The sequence below is a fragment of the Nymphaea colorata genome, chromosome 6 (assembly GCF_008831285.2).
Source record: "Nymphaea colorata isolate Beijing-Zhang1983 chromosome 6, ASM883128v2, whole genome shotgun sequence".
NCBI classification, from domain to species: domain Eukaryota; kingdom Viridiplantae; phylum Streptophyta; class Magnoliopsida; order Nymphaeales; family Nymphaeaceae; genus Nymphaea; species Nymphaea colorata.
The window spans coordinates 24,423,577-24,442,953 of record NC_045143.1 but is presented as its reverse complement, the minus strand read 5'-3'; the positions used below and the strand labels follow the sequence as shown (position 1 = coordinate 24,442,953).

The following is a 19,377-nucleotide window of genomic DNA, read 5'->3' as shown; positions in this document are numbered from 1 at the left end:
AATTCCTTTTGAAGGAAAGGTCTAAAATAGTTTGTATTCAAAAACTTGATTATTGAAATAAAAACTCAGCTTAGTTCTGTGGTTAAGTGTGTTCGCACTGATGATGCTCTCAAGTTCAAATCATCCATCTTAATGACCTTTTATGCTGAAAATGATATCTCTCCTCAATTTACATATCCTCATACATCACAACAGAATGGAGTTGCCAAACGAAAACATAGGCAACGTCTAATTGTTGCTCGTACCCTAATGCTTCATAATCATGTACTTGCATACTTGTGGGGTGATAATCATGTACTTGCATACTTGTGGAGTGATGCCATTCTCATGGCTTGTTACCTGACCATCCTCCATTGAGAACAATGTACCTATTAAACTTGTTTACTTTATCCAAATCAAAGCTTATTTCTTGTTGCACCTAAAGTTTTTGGGTGTACCTATTTTGTTCACATTCTTGGACCTAAACGTGATAAACTTTCATTCTTGGGCTTAAACGTGATAAACTTTCTGCTCAAGCCATTAAGTGTGTGTTCGTTGGCTATCCTAAAAACTAAAACAAGTACTTTGACCCGGTAACTCAAAAAGAGTATATCAGTGCAGATGTCACTTTTTTCGAGTCCCAATCCTACTTTAGTCCTACTTCTGTGTCGTCAGATATGCTATGTCTTATTCCTCTACCTATTCCTCTTGTCCCATTGCAATATTTTCCTTCCCCATTTCCTTCTCCTATTCCGACTATGAATAGGTTCTAGGACCCTCCATTGGTCTACACTCGGCAACAGGATCCCTCTCATGGTTGACCATCAAACTCTCCTCAGATGGGTCAGTAGAGCGATATAAGGTTCGATTAGTGGCTAAGGGTTACACTCAAACATACGGAGTTGACTTTTTTGAGACGTCCTCTCTGATGGCCAGGTTAGGCACTATTTGCCTCATTATTTCTATTGCGGTACACTTTGATTGGCCTATGTATCAGCTTGATGTAAAGAATGTCTTTCTTTATGGTGATCTTGAGGAGACTGTATATATGCAGCAACCCCCAGGGTTCAAGCGACAGTGGGAGTGTAGTAAAGTGTGTTGTCTGAAGAAGACTATTTATGGACTAAACAAAGTCCTAGGGCGTGGTTCCACAAATTATCATAGGTGGTCTCACAATGTGGATTTGAAAGATCTCCTTTAGATCATTCTCTATTCATCAAAAAAACCTCCAAAGGTGTAATTGTTATGGTAGTATATGTTGATGACATTATCTTGATAGGTGATTGTGATCAAGAAATCTTAGCTATAAAGGCTTTCCTTCAAAAGCATTTTGTCATGAAAGATCTTTGTCACTTGCGATATTTCCTTGGGATTGAGGTTGCGCAGAACAAAGAAGATGTATCATTGTCTCAGAGGAAGTATGTCCTTGACCTAATGCAGGATACAGGATACAGGGATGTTAGGGACCAAGCCGGCTAATCTCCCTATGAATCCACGTCTTCATCTTCATGATAATCAATCGGAAATAATAGATTTACGATCTTACAGGTCTCTCATTAGCAAACTTCTTTATGTTACTGTAACAAGACCAGACATTAGTTTTGTTGTTAGTAAATTAAGTCAGTTTATGGAAAAACCTAGAAAAGTCCACTGGGATGCTACGTTGATGGTGTTGAAATACCTAAAGTCATCCCCAGGCAGAGGCCTCTTCTTTAAGAAAGGTGAATCTCTAAAAGTTGTTGCTTACAGTGATGCTGACTATGCAGGATCTGTTGATGATAGAAAATCCACCACTGGCTTCTGTATCTTTGTTGGGAGCAATCTCATCTTGGAGAAGCAAGAAACAAAATGTAGTCTCTAGATCAAGTGCAGAATCTGAATATAGAGCAATGGCTCAAACAGCTACTGAGATAACGTGGGTTAAATCTATGCTAACAAATATAAGTATTCATGTTCCTCTTCCTATGAAAATGTACTGCGATAACAAGACTGCAACTTATATTGCAAACAATCCAGTATTTCATGAAAGAACCAAGCACATAGAGGTGGAATGTCATTATGTTCCGGATCTTATAAAAGAAAGTGTGGTGTCTACGGTTCCTGTAGCTTCTGAAGATCATGCAACAGATATGTTTACTAAGGCTCTTCTGATTAATGATTTCCCTAGATATTGTGACAAGCTGAGCACGGTTAATATCTATGCTCCAACTTGAGGGAGAGTGTTGAAATCAGAAAGTTTATTTTTAAGTATGGTAGTTTTCTGATTATTTAAAAGTTAAAGTCCTCTTTTGTCACTTTACAACTTTATGTGTCTTACTTATGTAACAACCCCCGCCGATCCCTAATCTCTATTTAAGTAGAGATCATGGCACGATATTGAAGTGACTTTTCCGTCTCTCTCTCTCTCTCTCACACACACATTCCTTCCTCCATCGTGTAACATTTATGATACACTACAATACATTAAGATATGGCAAAAAGGTCGGCCTGACTGACTCATGATACAATACCTGTCCCTATATATATATATATAAAATGAGACATTGATGTTCTTAGGGTACTTTATAGGACATTTAATCATTGTCTAATGCATTAGCCTAAGCAACTAGAATGTAGGGACATGGAAAGAAGAAGAATAATACATTGAGCAGCATAGAAAACTGGGAATCCTTTCACTCCTGTGGCAAACATAAACACAGTCTGTTGACTAAACAATTAAGCCAAACTGTGAAGAATTTAAATGGAAGTGAAATGAGAGGATGACCTTATGCTTTATTCACAACCAGTTCCAGTAAAACAACAGCTGGTGAAAGTAAATATGTTACAAATAAAGGGCGAATTTAACATGAGACAGAGAGAGAGACCTGGGCACATCAAGCTTCTTTAACACATGGGGTCCATGCTTTGTCCTGGAGAGTGCTATTTGCACAGAAGATAATTCAGACACTATCAACTCTTTTAGGGACAGCGATCCACAGGTGAAACACTTCTCCACCGTGAAAGAGCCAGATGACAGCAGCGCAAGTTCACCAAAATGGCCTTCAAGTCTTCTTAGAAAAAAGAAATAAAAGTAAAAATTGCATGTATTCTCAAATGATCCTTAATTGTCTAACTATGAATAATTGTCTAACTATGACTGCAGATTGAGCAAGCCAAATTAATGCAATGGTAACAAAAAGAGCATGCATATAAGCCATATCTATGTTGCATGGATGCTGATACAAGTATTGATATTGGACACTCTATACAAGCATGTGGACACAACAAAGACAAAAAGAGGTGCGTGTGTGTGCATGTATGTGACAGATCTTTTTTAGTTATTCTTCCTTGAAGCCATTAAATAAACAAATATATTTACATATGAGGCAAGAGAATAAAAGAAAGTGAATTATGTGTACCGTCTTCCATTTAATATCAACCCAAGAAAATGGATAGCCTTCTTTTATATTAAAATTTGATAATAGAAGAGACACAACCATTAAAAAGTACTGGAGTTGGTGAATACAAGTGTCAAACATGGACAGCTACGTGCCTGAACAAGTATCTATGCACTTCATACAAAGTGAACCTGCAAAACACAATGTCAATTGAAAACTCAAATAATTTGCTCCCTTGACAGAAACAATGAAATGACTTCCTCTTTAACACCACATCATATGAATGAAGAATGTATAGAGTTGTTCTTGTACCATTATCTTTGGTTTATTCTTAATCATTAATACAAAATAGTAGTTATTGAGTAAAACTCTCCAAGTTTATCACTGAAGAAAGAACTCGCTAATCCACAAGGAGTGAATAATTAAAGATGTTTGTTTGAGGATAACCTATAAAGAAATCATAGTCACAAAAAGCTTTCTCGCGTTTCAAATGGCAAGGTTTTCTTGGGTATAATACGGCAAGCTTAAAAAATACGGGAAAAATATGGTAAATTTTAAAAAATTTTAAAAAACTAAAAATGAGGGGAAAATAAAATAAGTGATAAACTAATAACACTAACATCAAAAAATAAGTAAATTTCAACAAAAAATTTAGAAAATTAAAAAATAATGTGACATTAAAAAACATGAAAATTTGAAGAAACTAAAAAACATGTTTTTTTGCACTTTTTTTTTGCATTTATTTTGGCATTTACAAGAAAAAGACATTCTTTAAAGTTTTCAATAACTAATTTATTTATCGTGTTTTTCACGCTTTTTCAAAACAAAACGCACTTTTTGTGACTATGAAACAAACCAATGTCCCATAATAAGTTAATTACTTCTAACAAATGAAACTGGCAAAGCACATCTATAAGCCATATCTCACGTGCAATATGGATCATTTTGGTGGAGTCATCTAAATAATGATTTCTTGTCGAATAAGTAACATTGTCTTACCAGCAAACATAAGATGAGCGCACAAATGTTTGGGACAAAAAGTATTCACACAAATGCTACCATGACTCAAGAGTCAGAAAGCTAGTTCTCAAGAAGACATCAGCTACCATGATATCTGGAGAAAACAAATTTTCCTAGGAAACCTTTGGAATATATTGGCATATGAATCTATTAAACAAATTGTGAGAAAGCTAATACAAATGTTCAAAAAAATACATAAAATCATAAAAATAGGTCAATGTGTGATAATCTCAAACAGGATTAGGAAAATGTTATGTATTCAGCCCCCACGAAGATCAGGATAAAATTTCCAGGCTTCCATGTACAACAGTAAAATTTGTGATTATGCCACCCCTAGCATACCCAGAAATAGTGAAAGAAAAATCTATCAGGTTAAATTCCAGAAAGTACTTGGCTATCAGTTTGTACTTCCGCTTCACAGAAACATTTGAAGAAATAAAGGACTCAAGAATATGGCCACCACTGGCATCTTTGGCGACTTGAAGAACTAGGCCAGCTTCCAGTGCTATCATGCTTGAGACGAATGGCTGAATGTATTTCTGCATTGAAAATAAATTCACACGTAGGAGATTAAAAGAAAAGGAAGAAGAGAAACAGCCAACAGATTACACAACAGGTAACAATGAACAACCAAGTCCCATCAACTAAAATTCTCTAAAAATATAAGCCACAAAATCTTAAGTTTATTCACAGATTCTCTTCTTGATCAGTCATGGAACAATATACTTTGCATGAATCTGCACAAGCTGACCACATGTTGGAAAAGTTGTTACTAGTCCTCAATCCATCCTTTTGTCAGAGGGAAATAGCACTCCTAAATCCTAATGTTATGGCACTCCTAAATGCTAATGTTATGTAGCTCACTATAGGTGTAAAATAGACCATGAGCATGAAAGATACAGTTCAAGCATGGACTTAATGAAATAGGCCTGCAAGTAGCAAAGATGTGGCTTCTTCCTGAGAAGAAGAGATACAAGCAAGCCATATTTCTGATGGTTGCCAAGAGCACAAAAAGGATCTGACCACCAAATGCCAAGTAGAGTTAGATCGTAAGAGTTTCAGCTGCCAATGCCATTGAATTCATTATGAAACAAAGAAAAAATTAAATTCTTCTAAATAGTTACTGGCACAACTACCAATATGAAAAACACTTGAAAGGAAAGCACCATTGCATGCATGCACATGCGTGCACACACAAACACAGAGAGAGAGAGAGAGTACACTTGGATAAGAAAAAATAGTCTGCAAAATCAGACAACCAAGAACTGAAATCTTCATCCCTCTCGGCCATGACCAACTGGTCATCTCTTCAGAACTGAAATAATTCTCCAGAAAGATAATTCGTGGAACAATGCAACTTGGAGATTCAGATTCAGATAAAACTGCACCAACTAAAGCCCGAGAACACTGCACAGACAATGGGTTAAAACATGTTACTGACAAGAACCTGGTCAATGACAAAGTAATTCCGCATATAAAATTATTAAGAACAAACTTGCTAACTAAGACCTCACAGTGCAAATATCTTAGCATAGCAAAGTATAAAGCTAAGAGAAGCAAAGTAAAAGTCACAACTAGAGGGCTAAGTTAGCATGTACATTATTCTTTAAGTGTTCACCAGGTTAAGTTGGAGGTGTGAGTATTACTTTTCCAGGAAGTTTGATCATGCATGCTATATTCTTTTTCAGCTTTATCTTTTAAATGGCAGTACAGAAGTCTCGGTTTGGAAGAAAAGACATCCACCTAACTACAAATAGACACCATTTTGAATGGCTTATGCAACAATAAGTTCCCTTCCACAGTCAAACCTATAATTGCATTTATAACTATAAAATGAGTTTATAAAGAACCGGTTAACAGGAATATATGCTAACGAGACAACACTTAAATATTTGTCTGCTAAACTCTGTCCAACACCTGCTGAGATCATAAAGTTTAAGCAAACAGGCAGAAGAATCCACAAAACAGAAAAACTAAAGCAGACATACTGACATAGCCATTTGTAATTCAATTGTTCAAGAAAATATGACATTATCAACTAAAAACCTTATGGAAAGAGCTCACAAATTTGATCATCTAGGTGATCCATCAACCAAGTTGCATTACTATAGTGTAATTGTGTCTCAACAATATAAATTCAAGCAACTTAATACACCTATAGGCTTATACATTGCATTGGACAAAAACCATGCCATTGGGAAAAAAAACATGAGATGAATACTGTAGATTTTTAGTACAAAAAACAGGAAAAGAAAAAGACACCTGTTTCTCATGTGTATGGAGACGTCTACATGCTGCCAGCAAAGAAGCAACAACTCCGGACTTTCTCATTTTGAATAGATCCTTAAAATGTGAACCAAGTTCCTCCCAGATTAAGCTAACCTATTAAAAGCAGTTGCACAAAATCAGGATTCAGCCACTGGCTACCAGAGCATCACAGTCCATCATTCAAGAAAGGTCAATGTTAAACTGTCAAATACTGAATGACACAAAATTCATTACTAGAGAAATTCCACATGAAGTTTTCATTTTCTATCTGTTATGAACAGGACCAAATTCTGCAGATGGAATCAGAGAAGTAAAACTAAAGCAATCACAAGAAATCATTGAAAAAATAATTGCACTAGAACAATTTGCTACAGAAAGCTCTTGAGATAATAAATGGATAAAATGGTGGCAAGATTTGACACCTGCAAATACCGACAAGCAAAGGAAATATCAGGTATATGAGACAGACATGGAGCTTCTGAAGTAAACTTCAACTAGTCAAACCAGTCTTAGACGTAAAACCAAAATTTACCCTACTTGGAATAGTTCCAATTTACTGACAAGTCCAAGCTGACAAACTAGATCCAATCGACAAAATATTCCATGCATTATGACAAAAACAATTGGTATTGCTTTCTCAGTATGAAATGCAGCATACTGTTGACAAACTCCCATATAATCTCACAGCTGCATCACATGAACATCCTCTCTAACTGCTGCTTCGCATTCCCGTTATACAAATTATGCTACACAATAAAAAAAATTACCTCTGAAATAATTGACATATCCATTCAATGTAGCTTAAAGAAAGAGACAAAAATGACATCAAGGACAAGTATGAAAATGTTGAAGAATCTACTCCAAGTTGCACTCACTTTCATGTTTTTTCAGATGAAAAGGGAGAACCATGTTTTGTCAAAAAATGTAGAAATGTCATCTATGACAGAAGTTCAAGCATGCAGTCAGCAATGCAAGTTTCATGGAGGAAATAAGTGACGCCATGAAAGTAAAATAGGAAGAAATCAAGGCTACACTTCCTCACAAAAGCATCCTACTGAATTGTAAAGGTTACCAAATGTTTAAAAGAGAAATTTTGCAAGAAAAAACAAATCTATGAAAAGTTTTTGGAAGTTTTCAGTATCACCAAGAACAGGCTTCAGATACTTTAAACACGCTTGACACAAGATAGTTGGCTTGTGGAAATTGATGGGATATATAAGTCCTTTCTTGCAGATTTTTCCGTGCCTTCGAATAAGTAAAATGCAGTCACATGTTCTTTAAAATTGAATAGGAGAAACATAATAATCAGGGCCTTTAGTAAGAAAAACAATTCAATGCCAGTTTGTTAGATGGTATAGAAAGAAGACATCTTCAAGAAGCCCCAGATTAAATATTTTACACAGTTACTTTGTGTCTGATTCTTCCACCACCCATTTCAGGGCAGCACTGGCTGCACAATGAGGCATTATTAAACAAATAATAGGAAGATTCCAGTTGCCTCATTCTCAACATTATCCATGATTTTGGCTCAAACATGTTCTGAACAAGGATAATTACACCAAATCCGCATTTTCTCCTCCATTTAAAAAGGACATAGAAGTCATGCATGGTTTGCTAAATTGTATTGAAGTGTTAGAAACAGATTCTAAAGCACAAGATGTTGTGCACAATGAGTTTGATTTATATGATAACTGTATAGGAGACATGGGAATAAGCATAGCCATTCAAGCCAGGGCAACTATGCATCCAGGTAATTATACAAAAATTATTAATTTACTTAGCATTTGTTATCCATTTGTTGTTTTACATGGGATTCTTTTTATTTCTTGTTTAGATTTGTGGTGGCATAGGTTTGAGACTGATTTTCCAACTAAGAACTTTTGCAATTAAAGTCCTCAGCAAAATATGCAATGTTTGTGGATGCGAAAGTAATTGGAGTGTTTTTTAATATCCATGGCAAGAAGACGAACAGACTCAAACATAAAAGGTTGAATAACCTTGTGTTTGTTCGATATAACATGAGTTGAAACAAAGGTAATGCAACCTATATAAACTACAAAGTTGTTTCATAAGTAATTAAGTATTGTAGCACCCATTTGCTTTATAATATATACATGAACAAACTTTCTAATATTTAATATAGGTAATTACAAAAAACACAGCAAGAAAGCAGTCAAACACACATCTCAGTTTGATGATCCTATTAGCTTAGACAACTTTGATGTGTTGGAATCATGGATTGAGGAAGAACCAACCAAATTATTTGATGATGATGATTTTCAATGCTTCAACATTGAAACTACAGGAACAAAAATTGCTAATGAAGGATAGCTTGTTGGATATGTCGGTGAGGATGCTCAACTTCATGAAGATAAAGATGGAAATGAAAATGAAGATGAAAATTAAGATGAGAATGAAGATGATAAAGATTATGAATGAGAGTCAAGAGTGCTTTTAATTGTTATTTGTATTTACATGAAAAGTTTCATCATTTCATTCATGTTCATCTTGTAATGTAATGCATAACAATTAAAACTTGCTTTTTTGATGTGTTATATGGCTAATGGACCTTATGACTTCCTTATGAATCTATGTCTGTGATATAGATCATGTTAGTTATGTTTCTTGATGTGTTCAAAGCCTAGAATCATATTGTATGGTGTTATGAATTATGATTACGAATGTTCATGAATAATGAATCATAACTTCATAGCTATAATAAGCATATCATTTGTATAACATGTTTTTTATAAGGAACATATTATTTTTCTCTATTTTTTCTATTTTTTGAATTAAAAAATAACTTTATGGTATTGTTATGATACATTATGATATTGTGCAATACAAAATATCTATTGGCTGGCCCTATACAACTTACGATATGCTTTTTACAACATCGGTTTCGTCCATAATGCCAGTAATCATACCTTGCATGAGCAAATAAAGCACAATGAAATTGACTAATACTATGTCAAAGAGCACCACTTGATGAAGACCATGGACTTATTTTATCTTCTGAACTTCAATTTGTAGATTCTTCATCAAGCCAATTTTGACTCCTAGATTTTGTGTTCTTCTTCAACTTGCAGTTGTAATATCATTAGTTCAAGAAGGGTTGTTAAAATCATAGTCAGAAATAACGTCTCGAAGTTTTAAACGGCAAGGTTTTCTCAGGTAAAGAAAAATACAGGAAAAATACGGTAAATTTTTAAAAAAATTTAAAAACTATAAATGGAGAAAAAATAAAATAAGAAAATAATAACACAAAGATCAAAAGGTAAGTAGATTTGCAATAAATAAAAAATAGAAAATGAAACAAAAATTGTTTGACACTAAAAAAACTTAAAAGATATTATAAAAAACTGAAAAAAAAGCGTATAAAACGCATTAAAAACGTGCTTTTTTCGTTTTTAACGTTTTTTTCAAAAAAAATGATTTTAAAGTTTTAAACTGCTAGTTAATTTATCATTTTTTTCGTTTTTTTTTTTTCGAAAAAAACACATTTTCTATGACTATAGCTTAGGCCTGGGCGTCGGGCCGGGAAGCCACCATATTCCTTCTTCCCCCTTCCCCCCTCCACCTCCTCCCCCTCTCCTTCTTCCCCCTTCCCCCCATCGGGCCTGGGCCCGGGTTTCGTGCCCTACGGGCCGACCCGGCCCGGCCCAGCCCGATGCCCACCCCTACTATAACTTAAAATACATAATATATATATAATAACATATATAGATTAATATTTACATATATATTATTTTCCATTTTCTTTGTCTTTTGTCTTTTTTAATTGTTTCAAGATAGTCTTTGGCTAGCTCCCAACAGCTATAACCATAACAAAATAGCCAGCAGCTAGCCCCCTTCCTTGTCTTGGACTATGTAAAGGGATTTAGTTCCTAGTGCAAACTAAGATTTTTGTTTACCTTTTTATTAAACAATGAACTTAGCTTCTAGTTTTGTTTTCGAGTGCTTAAGTGCATTGTCTGAGCTTTGTGATGCATGCCTTAGCGCATTTGATTCTCATTTCGAAAGCATTTGGGGTTCAGCTCATTTCTTGAGATCTCGTGTGATGAATCAGGTTCTTTTGAATCAATTTCCACTGACATGCCCTTAAAGGAAAAAGGAAGGAGCTATACAAACACTTTCCAATTGACTATCAGCTATGTTGTTAAGTTGTCGCCTAGGCATGGACTAGGTGCCAGTCCACACCCATCGCCTAAGTCCATCACTTAGGCGATGGTTATGGTGTGCTGTTCTGTTCTAGCTGATGCCTTAGTTTGATACACAAAGGAAGACGTCCTTCTTGTTTACATACTGGACACAATGCTTGCATTTCTTATAGGACCTTATAGACTGTCATTTGAATCATTTCAGACAAAAATCGTATCAAATCAAGTACATATAATATACATTACAAGTTTACAACAGATTGTACATATAACATATAATCAGTGTCACAAAAATGCAAAAAAACGTGATAAAGAAAATTGCCGTTTAAAACTTTAAAAAACGCGTTAAAAACGAAAATTTAATGCTTTTTTCCTTGTTTTCCTTTTTTACGTTTTTTTAATGCCAAAGAATTCCTCGTTTTTAGTTTTTTAAATTTTTAAAAATTTACCGTGCTTTTTTTTAAGCTCGTCGTATTATACCCAAGAAAAACTTTGTCATTTAAAACTCTGAAACGTTATTTGTAACTATTGTCGCCTAGGCATGGATTAGGTGCCAGTACATTATAACAAATTGTACAAATCAGTACATAGAATATACATTGTAACAGATTCAACTGCAGGTGGAACCACTTTAAAAATTGCTTCAGATTGTACTAAACTACATATATAACACATTAATATACAATATGTAAACATATATTATCTCAGATTGTACATATTTTATACATTATTACATTTTGTACATAATATATGTATTAAAATCACAAGTATATACCTTCCCATGGACTAGGTGTGCTGGTGCCTAGTCCAGCCTAGGCCGTATGTCAACAACCTGGAAATGTACTGTTAGTCTGTCATGTAAACAAGGACAGAAGAACAATTTTTCATGTTTTATTTTTTGGCTTTACCTATAAAGTGTAATCATTCAATTAGAACAGAACAGAACAGATTTTCAAGTTTTACTTGGAATAGAAGTTGACAGTTCAGTCGGTAAGTACATAACTTTTTATTATGTAATAGTTAACTAAAAAACCAAAAACAAAAAAAAATCAGTCGCCTTTTTATTCCAGGTGCACCTAGGGGCGGCTTTGACAACATAGGCTATAAATGAGGAATAACATATTGTACTAGTGAATCCTATAAAATACATCTACCCAAGTTGTTCAAATGTAAGAAGTAGTTCATGTGCAAAATAAACTTGAGAGACACAGGAGTGCCTAATATTCAAACATCAAACAAAATGTTCAGATAAAATTGTAAGAATCTTCACAAAGAACTCGTCTCTCCGTTTTGCAAATCAGGTACATTGAAAAGAGAGGATGAAAGAGGGCGATGGAGGAAAGGGAGCAGCCGGCTTAACACAGCCCTGCGTTCCTTAATCTTTTAATTAATCAATAACCCTAATTAGGTTCCAACAGATTTGTACAGAAAAATATAAAATATTACAAGAGAGCCACAGCCTAGTATCCTTAGGCGTGTGGATATAAAGAGAATGGATCGGGTCTGAACAGACCCGATCCCCATACGCTAACAGCTCCCCTCAAGTTGTGCATGAGATTTGATCATGCACAACTTGTTCTTCAAGTCCCAAAAATGCTGCCCTGTGAGACCTTTGGTAAAAAGATCAGCTATATGTTCACTGGTGGATATATAAGTAGGCAAGATCTCGGCTTCTTCAACCTTCTGACGAATGAAGTGTTGATCAATCTCTATATGTTTGGTGTGATTATGTAAAATGGGATTGAAAGCAATTTTTATCGCACTTTGATTGTCACATAGTAATGATGACCGAACAATAGGAAGATTGAGCTCTCCAAGTAAATGACGTAACCATGACGCTTCAGCCGTCCTGGCAGCCATTGCTCTATACTCTGCCTCAGTGCTAGATCGTGCAACGGCACGCTGCTTTTTACTGCTCCAACAAATGAGATTAGAATCAAGAAAGAGACAAAAACCTGAAACTGATCGTCGATCATCGAGATCGCCTGCCCAGTCGGCATCAGTATATGTATATATGCTATGTCCAAGAGAAACATTGGGACATTTCGTGTAAACTAGTCCATCTCCAAGAGTAGCTTTGAGATACCGTAGGATCCGCTTAGCGGCATCCATATGTCCTTCAATAGGTGCATGCATAAACTGAGAGATCTGATTTACAGCATATACTATGTCTGGGCGAGTAAAGGTAAGGTATTGTAACATACCAACAATGCTGCGATAGAATATAGGATTGGAATATGCAGCAGTTCCATCAGATGCAGTCAATTTAGTATTCAGAACACTGGGGGTAGTGATGGGTTTGCAATTGGTCATACCTGCCATGTCCAAAACATCAAGGGTATACTTGTGTTGTGTAAGAGTCAAACTATCATTCGTCCTGTCAAGTTCAACACCCAAAAAATATCGTAATTCACCTAGATCCTTCATCTTGAATTCTTGCTTCAACATACCTTTAACATAAGATATATGTGAAGAAGAATTCCCAGTTATAACAATATCATCAACATAGATAAGTAACCAGGTGGTAGCTTCTCCAGTATGATAGATAAACAAAGAGTGATCGAGAGAGCTTAGGAGACAACCAACTTTTTGTATATGATGAGAAAAACGATCAAACCATGATCTAGAAGCTTGCTTCAACCCATATAGAAACTTGTGTAATTTGCAAACCCATTTTTGAGGATCATGAGTAGTATAGCCGGGAGGTTGCTCCATGTATACTCTTCCTTAAGAATCCATGAAGAAAAGCATTTTTGATATCTAACTGATAAAGAGGCCATCCATACGAGACTGCAAGAGAAATAATCACACAGATTGTTCTCATCTTGATGACTGGACTAAATGTTTCATCATAATCTTCCCCATATTGTTGAGTGAAACCGCGCGCCACAAGTCGTGCTTTATACCGATCAATGCTACCATCTGGCTTATATTTCAGTTTATAAACTCATTTGGATCCCACAACATTCTTATCAGCTGGACGAGGGACAATCTGTCAAGTCTGACATTCATGCAAGGCTGCCATTTCCTCATTCATAGCTTCAACCCAACATTTTTTCTTACTCGCATGGTGATAAAATTTTGGTTCCACCTTTTTGCTGACTTCTGTCATAAACAACTGAAAATCCAAAGAAAAATTGTTATAGCTCACCCATCTATCAATAGGATGTCGCACGCATTGTGATTGGCATGGAACTGCAGTAGGAACTGATCGCCTAAAATACACCAGGCCTGAGAACCGATTATGTATAGGTGGCTCATTGGGCTGAGAAGATGAAGGCATGCTATCCAAGGAAGTAGTGCTGCTCAAGGAACTACTTACAGGTGTCTCGGGCTCATTAACAACTTGCTCCTTGTGCTCAGTCAACATTTTTGCCCCTTGTCTTAAGATTTCAGCATGAAGCCAAGTATCATAAACTTCATTTTTGTCCTTGAGTGTCACAGAAGTAGCCTTGGGATCCTGTAACCTGCTTTCATCAAAGACAACATGCTGTGAAATATGTACACGCCCAGTTTTAGGGTTGTAACACCTATAACCCTTGTAATTTTCTGCATACCCTATAAGTCTGCATAAGACAGCACGATCTTGAAATTTGTTTCGCAAGGAAACATCAACATGCATATAGCACACACATCCAAAAACATGCAACTCCTCATAACGTGGCTGTTCTTGATGTAAGAGAAAAAATGGTGATTTTCCATCAAACAAGGCCAATGGCAATCGGTTTATAACATGGACAACCGTATGGAAAGCCTCGGTCCACAATGTCATAGGTAAGTCTATTTCATGCATCACTTTCAACAATATGCCTATGTTTCCTTTCAGCAATTCCGTTTTGCTGAGGTGTATGCGGACATGAAATTTGTCTAGTGATCTCATTATCTAGTAAGTACTCAGTAAATTCATTAGAAATAAATTCACCACCACCATCACATTGAAAATGCACAATATTACTGGAGTATTTATTTCAAACCAAGGCATGAAATTGAGTGAATAAGCGAAAAACTTCTGATTTGTGTTTCATGAAATGGATCCAAGTATATCGAGAATATGAATCAACAAAAATGACATAGTATCTACTCCTTGAAGAAGAAGAAACCGGAGCAGGCCCCCAAACATCGGAATATATGGTGTCAAAAGCCTTTGAAGCTCTTTTATTTATTAATGGAAAGGGAAGGACATGGCTCTTACAGATATGACAACTCGAGCACATGCTGGACTCACTGACTGAACTCAGACTGGACTTACTGAACTCAGACTGGACTTACATGGCTCTTACAGATATGACAACTCGAGCACATGCTGGACTCACTGACTGAACTCAGACTGGACTTATCTAAGAGCTCGTCTGCAACAAAACTTCGAACAAAAGATTGACAAAAATGAGCTAACCGACCATGCCAAATGGATGGCTTATTATACTCTGCGACATTGACTTCACTATGACTTGGAAAACATGAATCGGAAGGGTGAGGTTTTGACATCTGTGGAGCTTCTTCAAGGACATACATCTCTCCTTTGCGAGTGCCCTCAACGAATGTCTTCTTGGTTCGAGCACTCTTGACATAAACAGAAAAGGGTGTGAATTCAACAGAGAGGGAGTCGGCTGATCCATAATTGAATAAAGATGATTAGGGCAGACCACAAGAGCAGGATTTAGGGCAGCGACAGAAATTAGGGCAAAACAATTAGGACAAATCGATTAGGACAAATCGATTAGGGCAAATCACGCAAGATTTAGGGCAGAAACTGAAAAGAGGGATAACCATGCTAGAAAAGAAAGAATTTAGGGCAGATTAGGGCTAATCACATCAAAGTAAAATCACTCACTGGAGGACGATGCAACCTGGCTCTGATACCATGTAAGAATCTTCACAAAGAACTCGTCTCTCCATTTTGCAAATCAGGTATATTGAAAAGAGAGGATGAAAGAGCGCGATGGAGGAAAGGGAGCAGCCAACTTAACACAGCCCTGCGTTAATCTTTTAATTAATCAATAACCCTAATTAGGTTACAATAGATTTGTACAGAAAAATATAAAATATTACAAGAGAGCCACCGCCTAGTATCCTTAGGCGTGTGGATATAAAGAGAATGGATCGGAACAGACCCGATCCCCATACGCTAACAAAAATTACTTAATCTTGAAATTCAAAAAAAAACCTGCACGCACAATGAAACCAGACGTAAATATCAGCTTAGGAACAGATTATTAACACATACTTGATCTTCATGTCTTACAGAAGACAATAATGCCTGACTGACAAAATTGCTACTGTTATGGGAGGATATTTCGAATAAGGAGCCTCTGAAAACTCTCAGAAAAATTTCATTGTATAAAGTGTCAGGCGCCACTTCAAGGATAACCTGCAACAATGCAAACTTAACTGTCAATAATTTGCTTACATGCCAAATAACTTTTAATTGCCATATATCTCAATGTACCAAAACCTAGGCAGCATATTAAGACTGCATATCACTTATCAATGTTAAGTTCTTTTAGTTCATCACAATTTTCAAAAAGGAAGGAAAAGCAGAATGACAGAACGATAGCACAATTGCAAGGGAGATGTCTTAACAAGAAAAGAAAGAAGAATGTATTTGTCCCTTCAGCTCTGCTTTAGCAACATAGCATGTATCTATAACAGCTGCATCTCAAATTGTACAAAAAAAATTACACAAAGAAATGGAAAAATATCTGCATTAATGGCTGAAGGCAGCATGCTTTTAATAAGTAAATGAGCAGAAAGAATGCTTTCATACCTCATGGTTCTATATGACAAGCTATCATCTAAGTCATACGGGTGTGCCAACTATAGTGGCTCACCCGCACCGATGCAGGTGCAGGTGCGGCCCAACACGGCACCCGACTCGGTCAAACCAAATTGGGTGTTGCTGACCACACCCATTTTTCTTTTCTCTTGTTTTTTTTTTTCATTTTTTTCCTTCTCCTATCTCTTCTTTTTCCCTCTTTTCTTTCTCCCCCCTTATTTTATTTAATAAAACTTTGATTTTGTATGAGATTAAGGTAACCTTGATAAAAAAAAGTTTAAAAATATAGACAAATAAAATTACTTATATAACAAATAACAAATAACATATACATATATATATATATATATATATATATATGCTCTCACTGCACCCGCACCCAATTTTTTTTCGAAACTTGCCGCATCCCGCACCGGCACCCCTATGACATAGGCTATTATACAATTTAAAGGATGGAAATTACCTCCATTAAATGGCTGAAGGCAGTATCTTTAAGTAAAACCAAGATTTCATGGATTTTTGCAGTTTCCAGGTATTCTTCATCTTTAGCAGCACTAGAATGATTGCATCCGAGGAGGATAGGGATTACATTGAAAAGCTCTTGATCATCTCCTGCTAGTAACTTCAACATGGTCTTCAAGAGAATATGCAATGAAAAACCATGTTATAGATCTTAAAATGACATAGAACCACTCACAGGGATAAATACGGAAGAAAATAAAATAATAATCTAATATAAGAAAGTGAATTATTTTGGTTTTCATTGAGAGAATGGCTCACCCTTGCTAGCTAATTTATTTTGTGATACCTATGTCACATGAACTCATTTAAAAAGTGAATATGCCCACTTTGACATTCTAGGAAATGGGTACAGTCTTGTACAGGGCCCTGATACTGCTATTTTAACCAAGTACAGCATGCACCTTTTTTTTACTTCATCCAAGTATGGCTTTGGATAATTCTGACTGATCTAGACTTAATTCTTTTTTTTATACTGAATGACCTCAGAAGGAAGGTTCATCCATCTTGCTTCCAACTCTCATACCTCTTCTTCTCATCTTCTCTTTGACAATAACATGACTACACCAACAGTACTCTCTCTCTCTCTCTCTCTCTCTCTCTCTCTCACACACACACACACATATGGAGGAGAGCAGGCATTGAAAGAGCGGAATTTTAGTCTCCTTCTCATTCTTGTGTTAGATCCAAATGACCACCTGCCATGTCCATGGATCAACTCAGTTTAAATAGGCCTGAATGCGGACTTGTGTCTGCAGCAAAGTAACCGTTTTGTTGAACACAGTTATTGACACAGGGAAAAGCAAGGTTGTTTACTTTATTAAAGCAAGCTCAAAAAGGCAGCATTAGTATATTGTATCCCTTTTATCCCAGAAAGGGGGAAATTACTGGTAGGAATGTGCATTTCATTTGGACTTTATGTGGTACAGGTTCCTATGCACAGGTTGGAGTACATGTGCATAATATGTTATTGCAAATGAAATGAATTTTACCAGCACTAGAAAATCATACCTGGAGCACGAGACTACTGTAACTACTAACTTGCAGGTCTGCAATATTATCTCTTGCATATCCCAAGATTCCTCCTATTAAACATTTGAACAATTCAGGAAATCCCTGACGATCTTGAGTGAGATAGTTCCCTGCCAACCGAACTGACTTAACACTCAAGCGTTCTGCTAGACTAGAGGTGCGCTTTAACACATGAATTTTTTCTGAATCATCCAACTTTGTTCCTTTACACACACAAAGAAGACTTCTAAAGACATGTGAGCCATAGCTGCTAAGCATTATGCGCCCAGAAACTGCAGCAACCTCCTGAAGGAACCAACAAAACAAACATGTCACAATTATGAAGACGATTTCTTTGGCAACTAGATCAATGTCATGTACAGCATAGCTGGTGAAGATTACACACCTGGCAGACCTTAGCTAATGTGTGCTCAACAGCAGAATAACAATCTTCATCATGAAGAAAATTAGACAAAGATTTCAGAGCAGTCTCGGCAACATGTGAACCTGCCTGGTCCACTGCAATGTCTGGGAAATGTGGGGCACAGCTTCGAAGAAAACCACATAGTTCACCTAGGCTACTATTTTCAAGCAGCCTTTCTACCACTCGGCTAAGAATCTTATCAGAGGCAAGCTGCAATTCCTTACCCCTTGTTTCTTCTAGGGCATTACTACAGATTGCACTTATTTGCTCAAAGTCCATTTCACTCCCTTCAAGAAGAGAACCAATCTCAGAGAAATACTTTACTGTATCAGAATCAACCTTCTTTCTGCATCAAATTTTGAAAGCAAAAAAACTGTTCATTCAACCTCAAAGGCTCAAACTGCATAATTGCAGCAAAGCTGAAAACGTTTCATCTCTTTTCTTAGATGAAGAGCAGGCCAGTATGAATGTGATGCCAATTCAGTATACATAAAAAGGATATTGAAGCAACTTTTGTTTCTTTAGTTGCCTAGAGACTCTAAACAATTCTAAGATTAATGTCCCTAACACACGATGCAGAAAAAGCCATTTTCCAGAACAAATTTTAAAAATTCTACATCTACCTATAATGGCCAGGAAGCAAACTTTTTCAGGTGAGAATCTCAGTCACAAAGAATGATCTGTAACAAATGCAATAGCATCTTTGAGTTATTCTCATCCAAACAAGACAAAGTTATGCCAGAATCCTGAACCTGTTGGGTGTGTAACTGGAAACTTACCTTCATCTGTTTTGCCCCTTGAGTTCTGAAAAATTATATTTTTAAAGGTTCTAAAGAAGTACAGTTC

At 36.2% G+C, this 19,377-nt stretch overlaps 1 protein-coding gene across 4 annotated transcripts in view; it reads right to left on the bottom strand.

Annotated features, from left to right (window-relative positions):
* The window catches only part of LOC116255744 (pumilio homolog 23), a 39,268-nt gene that overhangs the window by 16,252 nt on the left and 3,639 nt on the right, over positions 1–19,377 (bottom strand). For all 4 annotated transcript variants that reach the window (XR_007573707.1, XR_007573708.1, XM_050078453.1 and 1 more), the window contains exons 2-9: positions 18,514–18,877; positions 18,108–18,413; positions 17,041–17,211; positions 16,029–16,172; positions 6,639–6,758; positions 5,598–5,783; positions 4,767–4,915; positions 2,844–3,026 (exon numbers count right to left, since the gene is read on the bottom strand). Coding sequence is in view for 2 of the 4 variants with exons in the window: in XM_050078453.1 (XP_049934410.1) it covers positions 2,844–3,026; positions 4,767–4,915; positions 5,598–5,783; positions 6,639–6,758; positions 16,029–16,172; positions 17,041–17,211; positions 18,108–18,413; positions 18,514–18,877 (1,623 nt within the window). In the remaining 2 variants the exon portion in view is untranslated. The remainder of the gene's footprint in view (positions 1–2,843; positions 3,027–4,766; positions 4,916–5,597; positions 5,784–6,638; positions 6,759–16,028; positions 16,173–17,040; positions 17,212–18,107; positions 18,414–18,513; positions 18,878–19,377) is intronic.